At 41.1% G+C, this 10,001-nt stretch overlaps 1 protein-coding gene across 1 annotated transcript; it reads left to right on the top strand.

Moving 5' to 3' along the window:
- Nucleotides 1-1,311: 1,311 nt before the first annotated feature.
- Nucleotides 1,312-8,692, top strand: LOC139294555 (high-affinity choline transporter 1-like). Its single transcript, XM_070916470.1, has 8 exons — nt 1,312-1,495; nt 1,791-1,907; nt 2,834-2,989; nt 3,353-3,501; nt 3,616-3,759; nt 4,359-4,512; nt 7,666-7,883; nt 8,132-8,692. The coding sequence occupies exons 1-8, from the start codon at nt 1,312-1,314 to the stop codon at nt 8,690-8,692; spliced, it is 1,683 nt and encodes a 560-aa protein (XP_070772571.1).
- Nucleotides 8,693-10,001: the final 1,309 nt, after the last annotated feature.

Genomic DNA, 10,001 nt, shown 5'->3' with positions numbered 1-10,001 from the left:
ACACTGTCCCTTAAACTGAGATAAGACTTGAGTTAGAAGTTGTGACGTGTGACATGTTGTACCACTCCCAGCTCATGGATGTTTAGGACAATGTGACAATTACAGCAACAACAAGAACACAACTTTAATCCAAGGCGGTAACATATTGTTGCTCTGGCATCGATGGCTAATTAGTAGTCTTATGTGTCCATCTAGTGGCCAAAATATATATTAAAGAACTGACCTTGACTGCAGGGGTGACACCAGAGATAAAGTAAATCATCTTGCCTCATTGTTACAATATACATTAATCACATCCTCTTCATAAAGAATATCAGACAGTGTGTATTTAGTCATGTTTAATATGGAAGATTTAACATCTCAGCACGATCACTGTCTAAACTTAATGATTCAGAGCTGTTGCTGTGCAGTTAAAACCATGTATCTCCAAACTGGGTGACTTTTAATTTTTCAGATAAACTGAAGTCTTCAGATGGTTCAGAACACCGCAGCTAGGATCTCAACTAAAACCAGATCATTTGACCGTATTTCATCAATTTTAACTGTATCATTTTGCCTCCTCTGTCTGCGTTTGGGCCCAATCCAGAGTTCCCCGTTCCCCCCGCGGATTCTAGACATCCCAACAGTCCAGTCAGGAACACCAAGCAGGGTGGGTGGAGGGGGTCCCGAAGAGGGATTCAGGGTCAAGTGGCCTGGGAACTGAAGGACATGGATGGCACAGGGGACCTCAGGCGGCCATGACATTTTCTCTAGAATAATCTTCTCCTGCTGCTGACATCTGACAGTCTAACTATGTTGAGGTCTTTAAATCTAAACTTAAATCTTGTTTCACTCATTTTCTCGTCAGTTTTTTTAAAGAGTACTTACCCTGACATACTCTTACCTGATACCACTTTACTTCCAGTATCAGCATTAGTTATAGTTCTCGTTTATCCTGCCTACAAGAATTCAACTAACAGACTGTTTGATCAGACCTTTCACTAAGCCTCTGCCAAGCTGTGCATTTTCGCACTGATGGAGTTTTGTACCCTGAAGCTGAGAACCGGTGGAGAACTGCCAACCATTCGTCATTAGGGGTGGGAACTCCACAATATTTGCCACTCATCCAAGAAGCTTTGTCAATAAACCAACCCTGTGATTGACTATTTCCACCAGAGGGTGTTAATGTATCTTTAAAGGTGCAGGAGGTTTTAGTTTTTCCTGTTTCACTGGAATGTTATCCCTTTTTTCCAAAATAGTAAATCACTCAGTCAGTCACTCAGTCAGTCACTCAGTCTTCAGCTCGTGGGAAAGCAAGTCAACCAGTCCATCATGGCTGTCAACATCCCAGGAGTGGTAGTGATGGTGTTGTTCTACCTGCTGGTCCTTGGGACCGGCATCTGGGCTTCTTTCAAGTCCAAAAGGGAACAGAAGAAAAGTGCAGCCACTGGGATGGACATGGCCCTGCTGGGAAACCGGAGCATTAGCTGGGTGGTGGGGATCTTCACAATGACAGGTGAGGACAGCACCCCTAAACTGTATGACTGTGAATTACAAAGTCATGATTCTTAAGGAAATATACTTCTAAGAATGTAAAATATCTTTATTAAGTTCTTTACTGTGTCTGTGTTATATCTGCTGGCTGCAAGATGACAAACAATTTCCATAAAGTAACAAGATGTTTTGAACAAACTGACATGTCTATGATCAGTAGACGAGTCAATTTGAGCAATGATGAACCTTTTGTCCTCTGTCCAAATAGCTGCTGTTTGTCCACTAAATGTCTTGCTGTGTGTTCATCCATCCTGTAGCTACGTGGGTCGGAGGAGGCTTAATTGTTGGCACAGCTGAGATGGTGTACACGCCCTCTATGGGACTAACCTGGACAATCATGATGTTAACAGCATACAGCTCATCTTTTATTATTGGTAAGAGTTTGAAATGACCTCTGACAGGATGCTGTATGTCTGCATGTGTAACACAACAAATACAGCCTGACAATCTGCGTCAAAAAGCAGGAATCGCTGTATATTAGACAGGAATATTAATGACCTAGGCTGCCTCATAACTTGACATTAATGAAACCCCCCAAAAATTTGTGTTGACACATTGTCTTCCCAGTCAGCAGTTAGTCAGTTGTATTCACTTCCCTTGAGACGGCCAATCTGCGTTTTTATAAAATCAGCCCAAATGCTGAAGACCTATACTAAAAGGAAAATGAATCTTCACAGCAGATTTGGTTGGCTTAAGGGAAGTCTGTACCGTCTTTGTTTCTTGTAAACAGTAGCAAAAAGTTAATGCTACACAATCTAACCCACAAAAATGATTGCATGTATCCCTGAAGTTACCAATAAACTTGAGAGTCATGCTGTCATATGGAGGTTGAAGTGTGCCACCAGATTAATTGTATATATACCTTTTTTAGTTCCTTAAAATCAACAGTTTATATAACCAGTAATTATGCAGTTGAAAAACAAAGTTACATGTCAATGTGATGGAAACTGGCAGAAGAAGCAGGAGAGAAATGAAATGTCTTAACAGAGATCATTTCGTAATTTCTGTGAAGATTGTTACTGCCACTGCTTTACTTACATTTTTATTAAATTGACAACTTTTCATGTAGACTAATTAATCCATTGGTAAGAATTGGTAATTGATTGATGTTTTTTGGTTGATCACTGAACAAAAATATTGTGGTGGCATGCGACATGAGTATCCATGAGTATCCGTTTTACCATCTCGGTTAAGACTAACTGATGCGTTTAAATTTGCAGAACTTAGATTGTTTTTGCCCCCTCAATTGATTTTTTTTTTTTTCTGATTGTAATATGCTCTGTTATTTTTTAAAAACAAGTTGGCTTGGTGTTTGCCAAGCCAATGAGAGAGAGAAAGTGTGTGACGATGATGGACCCTTTCCATGCCAAGTATGGAAAACTACTAACAGCTGGACTATCCCTGGTTTCACTGTCTATTGATGTGGCCTGGGTGCCTACAACACTAATTGGTTTAGGTACGGTATATACGTAAGCACTTATTACTACTTATTCATATATTTGTAACTGTGTGTTTACAATTCTGAACTGAATTATTGACCAACCAGTTACATCCCATCCTATCAGAAGGAGCTTAGTATGGTTTAAAAATTGATGCAGACAAAAATGTTGTTATCCTGCATTCTGAATCCAGGCCCTTTGTATTCCAGATGTGTACTGTACTTTCTGCAATCCGAAGAATAAACTACTTTGTAGTAAATTAAGCAGTGTTTCGTTAGTATAGTGGTTATTTATTCAAAGTTATTGAAGGCTGAACAACAAGAAGAAAATCAACCACAACAACTGGTCATAAAATATCACTGACACAATATGTTTGACAGGAGGAACCATGAGTATGGTCCTGGATTTGTCCTACACTGTGTGCATCTGGATCTCTGCTGCTGTGGCCATCACCTACACCCTGCTGGGAGGTCTCTACTCTGTGGCCTACACAGACGTTATACAGCTTGTCCTCATTTTCATTAGCTTGGTGAGTTTGCTGAACTTTTAGTTTAGAGTGTCAGGCTTTTTGTTTTCACACTCTCACACAAGGCATCAAAGACTTGTGTGTGTTAATCCTTTACATCTTGATTTGTCTCTGCAGTGGCTCTGTGTTCCCTTTGTTTTGATGAACCCTTCCTCCTTGGACATTAGCCAGACGCTGATGAACAACACCTTACACGCTCCCTGGATTGGAAAACCGGGGCTGGAAAAGACCTGGATAATAATTGATGATTTCTTATTCTTCGTAAGGAAACAACAATATGGAATATATCAAATGCAATTCAAAATGTTAAATCTAAATGTTAAATATTAAATCTAAATGTTAAATATCAAATCTAACTGTTAAATATCAAATCTAAATGTTAAATCTAAATGTTAAATATGAAATCTAAATGTTAAATCTAAATGTTAAATATGAAATATAAATGTTAAATCTAAATGCTGAATGTTACAAATGAGACAAGAATTAGCTAGCTAGTGTGGTATTTTTGTGGTAGGACTATGCGTGTAGTTAACTGTTAGCAAGCATAGAGGCCTTCATGTGAATAGTTTATTTATTTAGTTTTATACAGGCTGTTTGGAGCTAAATGTGGCGAAATGTTTGCCACTTTACAATCGGCACCCCATAGGTTGTAGCCAGAGCCTAGTATCTGAAACAGTATGTCTGCAAATGTCAAGGGGAAATTAACTATTCTTTGACTGTAGTTGTGTAGTTTAAGAAATGTTCCCTTTCATCTGAATGAATCCCTCAGTGATAATAGCAGGCAGACATTTTGCAGCATTTACCCAATGGGGATGCCACACTAGTGATTCAATTAACCAACTAAGTGTTTTACTTTTAAGGCACTGGGAAGTCTGGGATATCAGTGCCTCCACCAGAGGACCCTGTCGGCTTCTTCCTCAGCCACAGCCAAGCTCACATGCTGCGTTGCTGCTTTCGTCTTTCTTATATTTGGGATACCTCCTATACTGCTTGGGGCAGCCGCTGCATCAACAGGTAATAACAGCTTCGACTTTTATGCACCTGTGTTAATGAAAGAACAAGACCTGTAAATACCAGAGTTAAGTAAGAGAAACTAAAGAAACACCCACATCTTGACTTTGCATAACTTGCTCAGCGGGTCTCAGGCATAGACCAAGGTGGCCTTCTTTTTTTTACATAGCAAACTGTGGGGTTTTAAACCCAGGTGTAATCACCATATAAAATGAAGAGCTGATTGTTTTAAACAGTGAGAGTGGAGATAACAGCATGTCTACAAATGAATCCTGTCGTCCACAACTGAGAAGAAAACTGCATCAACAATCCTCTTTGTAATTAAGCCAGATGCCACACTATTTGTGTTATGTGATCCCCTCAATATTAAACCTGCTCAGAGTGGAGATGTGCAAAATTGATGTAAACTATCTGGATGTTGAAAATTGTATTTGCGAAAGGTCTTTTAGGAGTAGTGATGAGAAGACTGGTTCTTTTAAGCAACCCGGTTCGTTTCACTCACCCGCTACCAGCGAACCAAGTCATGAGTGACTCCTTAGGTTCTTTATTTTACTTTTTTATTACCCCCCCGCCCTGCTACAGCTGGGAGATGTGTGCGAGCGAGAATCTGTCGCTCGTTCTTTGGTTCAGTGGGTGTGTGCTCATGGACAACTTGTTCTTCAGCTCAAGGGGTGTATACAGAACTAACTCGTTCCTCTTTTAGAGTCGTTCAAAAAGAACAATTTGTATATGAATCTAATATCATTATTTAAGAGTTGTCATTTCTAAATGGCTAAATAGACAGATTCAGCAACACAATATAAACCAGTATCATCTGCATAAATTCAATTCAATTCAATTCAATTCAATTTTATTTATATAGCGCCAAATCACAACAAAGTCATCTCATGACACTTTACAAAATAGAGCAGGTCTAGACCGACTCTTTATAATGTTATTACAGAGACCCAACAGTTCCCACCATGAGCAAGCACTTTGGCGACAGTGGCAAGGAAAAACTTCCTTTTAAGAGGCAGAAACCTCGAGCAGAACCAGACTCTAGGTGGGGGGGTCATCTGCTTTGACCGGTTGGGTTTTAGGGAGAGAGAGAGAGAGAGAGAGAGAGAGAGAGAGACAGACAGACAGAGACAGATAGATAGACATAGAGACACAGATAGACAGACAGACAGACAGACAGATAGGTAGGCAAAGATGTATGGCAGCACTAACAGTAGAAATAGCTGTAATATTAGCTGAGATTAATAATAGGAGCTTTAATAGTGACAGAACCACGACTAAACATAATAACTGTAGTGATGAGAGTCAGGCAGGCCCATGGCGGCAGCAGCACCCAGGCGTACCAGGACCACGATCCACAGCGACCTACGAGTCGACAAAGCACAAAGAAACTCCGGGGAAGAAATAAAGTTAGTAACATGCATTGGACTGTGATGAATGTGCAAAGATGAAGAGGGAGAGGAGGAAAGCTCAGTGCATCATGGGAAGTCCCCCGGCAGTGTAGGCCTATAGCAGCATAACTAGGGGGCTGGTCCAGGCAGGCCTGAGCCAGCCCTTAACTATAAGCGTTATCAAAAAGCAAAGTTTTAAGCCTACTCTTAAAAGTAGAGAGTGTGTCTGCCTCCCGGACCCAAACTGGGAGCTGATTCCACAGGAGAGGAGCTTGATAGCTGAAGGCTCTGGCTCCTGTTCTGTTTTTGGAGACTCTAGGAACCACGAGCAGCCCTGCATTCTGGGAGCGCAGTGCTCTAGTTGGGTAATAAGGTACTATGAGCTCTTTAAGATATGATGGTGCCTGACCAGTAAGAGCTTTGTAGGTGAGGAGAAGGATTTTAAACTCTATTCTAGATTTTACAGGGAGCCAGTGCAGAGAAGCTAATACAGGAGAAATATGATCTCTTTTCCTGGTTCCTGTCAGTACACGTGCTGCAGCATTCTGGATCAGCTGGAGAGTCCTCAGGGACTTATTGGGACAGCCTGATAATAAGGAATTGCAATAATCCAGCCTAGACGTGACAAATGCATGGACTAATTTTTCTGCATCTGTTTGAGACAGGATCTTCCTGATTTTTGCAATATTACGGAGGTGAAAAAAGGCAGTCCGTGAAGTTTGTTTTACGTGGGAGTTAAAGGACATGTCCTGATCAAAGACAACTCCGAGATTCCTCACGGTGGCGCTGGAGGCCAGGGCAATGCCATCTAGGGTAACAATATCCTTAGATATTGTATTTCTGAGGTGTTCAGGGCCAAGAACAATAACTTCTGTCTTGTCTGAGTTCAACATCAGATAATTACAGGTCATCCAGGTCTTTATGTCCTTAAGGCATGCTTGGAGGTTGGCTAACTGATGAGGTTCTTCTGGCTTGATCGATAAATATAGCTGGGTATCATCTGCATAGCAATGAAAATGTATGGAGTGTTTTCTAATAATATCCCCTAAAGGAAGCATATATAAGGTGAATAGTATTGGTCCAAGCACAGAACCTTGTGGAACTCCATGACTGACTTTGGCGTACATGGAGGATTCATCGTTAACATGTACAAACTGAGATCGATCTGATAAATACGACTTAAACCAGCTTAGTGCGGTTCCTTTGATGCCAATTAAATGTTCCAGTCTCTGTAATAGGATATGATGGTCAATGGTGTCGAATGCAGCACTAAGATCTAACAAAACAAGTATAGAGACAAGTCCTTTGTCTGATGCAGTGAGAAGGTCATTTGTAACATAAAGATGAATCTGATGCACAGTAGAGACAAAACAGTATATTAATGGTAAACAGGAGGGAGCCAAAAATGGATCCCTATGACTCATCCTTAGTAACGGCAAGAATTAAGAGTTTGAGTCTCACACGCTGATGTTTGTCTATTGAATAGCCTTTAAACCAGTTACAGGCATCCCTCCTTAAGATAATCTTTAAAAATGGCCAAGAGTCTGCAGTAGGGGTTTCACAGAATAGTCGATTAGTTGACTAGTCGACTATCAAAACCACTGGTCGACGCTGTGCATGGTTGTAAACTGAATGGTAAGACTTGGTAAAAAGATCAACTGTGCTCCTTATATCTTATCACACAGTGCTTAGTTCTACGAAGTAATATCACTCAGACAGATAATGTGACCATTATTTAATCTTTCCTTCCTTTGTGTCCATGCCTCAGACTGGAACCTGACTTCCTATGGTTCTCCATCTCCATATGAGCGTGGGGAAGCAGCTCTGGTTCTGCCCATTGCCCTGCAGCACCTCACCCCGTCCTTTATCTCCATTATCGGTACTGGATGTGTGGCTGCCGCCGTGATGTCATCGGCTGACTCTGCTTTGCTTTCTGCGGCTTCTGTCTTCACTGTCAACATATACAACAACATCCTGAGGCCTCAGGTGAAAAAATGCACTTCTTCTGCATCACAACAAAAAAAGCTGACTAAACTACTGTTTGCTATTGCGAAGTTGAGGCATTTATTTTGAAGAAGCAATGGAGTGCAGGAGAGTATCAATGGAATAAAAAAAAAAGTGGCATGATGGAGAAAGAGACTAGGAAGAGGAGGGAACAAGAGAAGAAAGCAGTGAGGGAGGTGTTTGAAAGCAGCACAGTCTCAGTCATTTGCTGTTTACCTGTTCTTCTTCAGGCATCAGACAGAGAGATTCAGTGGGTGATCCGTGCTGCTGTGGTGGTAGTGGGCTTGGTTGGTACATCACTCACCAGCCTGAAAAACAGCATCCTGATGTTCTGGTTCCTTGGTGCTGAGGTGGCCTACGTCGTGGTCTTCCCTCAACTCGTCTGCGTCCTCTTCTTCAACATCTCCAATGGTTATGGAGCTGTTATGGGCATGCTGGTGGGATTTACGTTAAGACTGCTCAGTGGAGACCCATCGCTAGGGTTAGCGCCAGTCATACACTTCCCAGGATGCACTCTGGAGGACGGTGTTTATGTCCAGTACGCTCCGGTTAAGACCATCTCAATGCTGTCGGCCGTTGCTGCCATCTTGTTGTTCTCCTACCTGTTTTCTGTGCTCTTCATCAAAGGCCTGCTTCCTGAGAGGTGGGATGTGTTCAAAGTGAAAGCCCAGCACTCACCTCAACCACCGACACCAGTAGGTGGCGCCACAGAACAGAACGAGAAGGAGAAGTTGAATAGAAACAGCTCTCAGACCGAGGCATCAGAGCCAATGATTAGCACAAGGTGTTAGCGTTCCTGTGTGTACGGTATCTGTTTTCTTGAAGCATAATATAAACACAGTAAATAGCTAAAAGCACTTCTCACAGATTTCTGTATCCAAAACATGAATGCATTATGAAAAGTGGATACTGTGTTCCAAGATGGTGTCTATTCATTCCAATGAAAGTTGTTCACCCGGCACATGTGCCTGAAAGGATTTTTCTCTGTCTGTTGTGTTGTGCAGCTCATTGCACATGCACATTAGGTTTTTCAGATTCTGAGTAAAATATTTAATCTTCTTAATAAGAAATAGTTATTTTCTGTTCTTTGGGCTAAATGCTACTGGGCTGCAGTGTAACTTTGTCTGTTTCTTTTTTTGTTGCAGTACTGCAGTTGGCCACTAGGCCCAATTGGCACTAAGGTGTAATGAATATGTAACTACAAAAAATGTGATTCCAATTCAGTGTGTTGGGTGCAGATATTACAATAGAAACTATAAAACAATAAACACTGTAACGATCTGGTACAATAGACCGTGTGAAATATTTAATTCTCTAAAGTGGGAATTTACACCAGAAGCGTGATGTTTGAAGTGTCTTAGTGCTACTGAGTCGTCCATCGATTCTGACCCGTCTCACTGCAGTGTGGACTGTCACATTTGATGGTATCAACACCAAAAACACCAAACTTTTTATACCAGTATACTTATATACTGTATCACTCTACCCACTATATTTTTAAAAATATGTATGTGTATATAACAGTTTTATACCTCGGAGTAATTTCTCCCACAACTAGAATAATTTGGTCTTCAGCTCTGTTATGCCGCTGGACCTCAGGGCATGTGAGACAGCCAGCTCCCTCAAAGTAAACTGAGTTATCATTATTATAAGACTATTTACAGAGAAATAATTCCTGTATCTCCGAGGCTTTGTCAGTTGGGATTTTATAGGACACCATTATCTTTTGTTACTGTCAGTTTTTTTCCTCATAGTTTTTCTTCACACTTGAGAATGAGGCGTGTTTATAAAATGTAAACTTCTGGATAGGCCTCTTCACTATTCAGGATGCTCCTGGTTCTGTTTGGAGTCTGGAAGATGGAAAGTCTCAGAAGTAAAAGATATGTGTAGCTTTAGTTAGACATTGTGACATGTTGTACCACTCCTAGTGTAACATATGCCTCTTGCATGTTACATTAAATACATAATTGTACAAATCTCGATACAAGTGCTTGTATGCAATAACCAAATTATTGAAACGACATCAGAGGCAGTGACATCTTCACTGGAGTCAGTCTGCTAACTGTCAGCTGTTAGTCCACCACCATCATCCAACACAAC

Source organism: Enoplosus armatus, chromosome 12, assembly GCF_043641665.1.
Source record: "Enoplosus armatus isolate fEnoArm2 chromosome 12, fEnoArm2.hap1, whole genome shotgun sequence".
Lineage (NCBI taxonomy): Eukaryota > Metazoa > Chordata > Actinopteri > Centrarchiformes > Enoplosidae > Enoplosus > Enoplosus armatus.
This window is presented reverse-complemented; position numbering and strand designations above follow the sequence as displayed.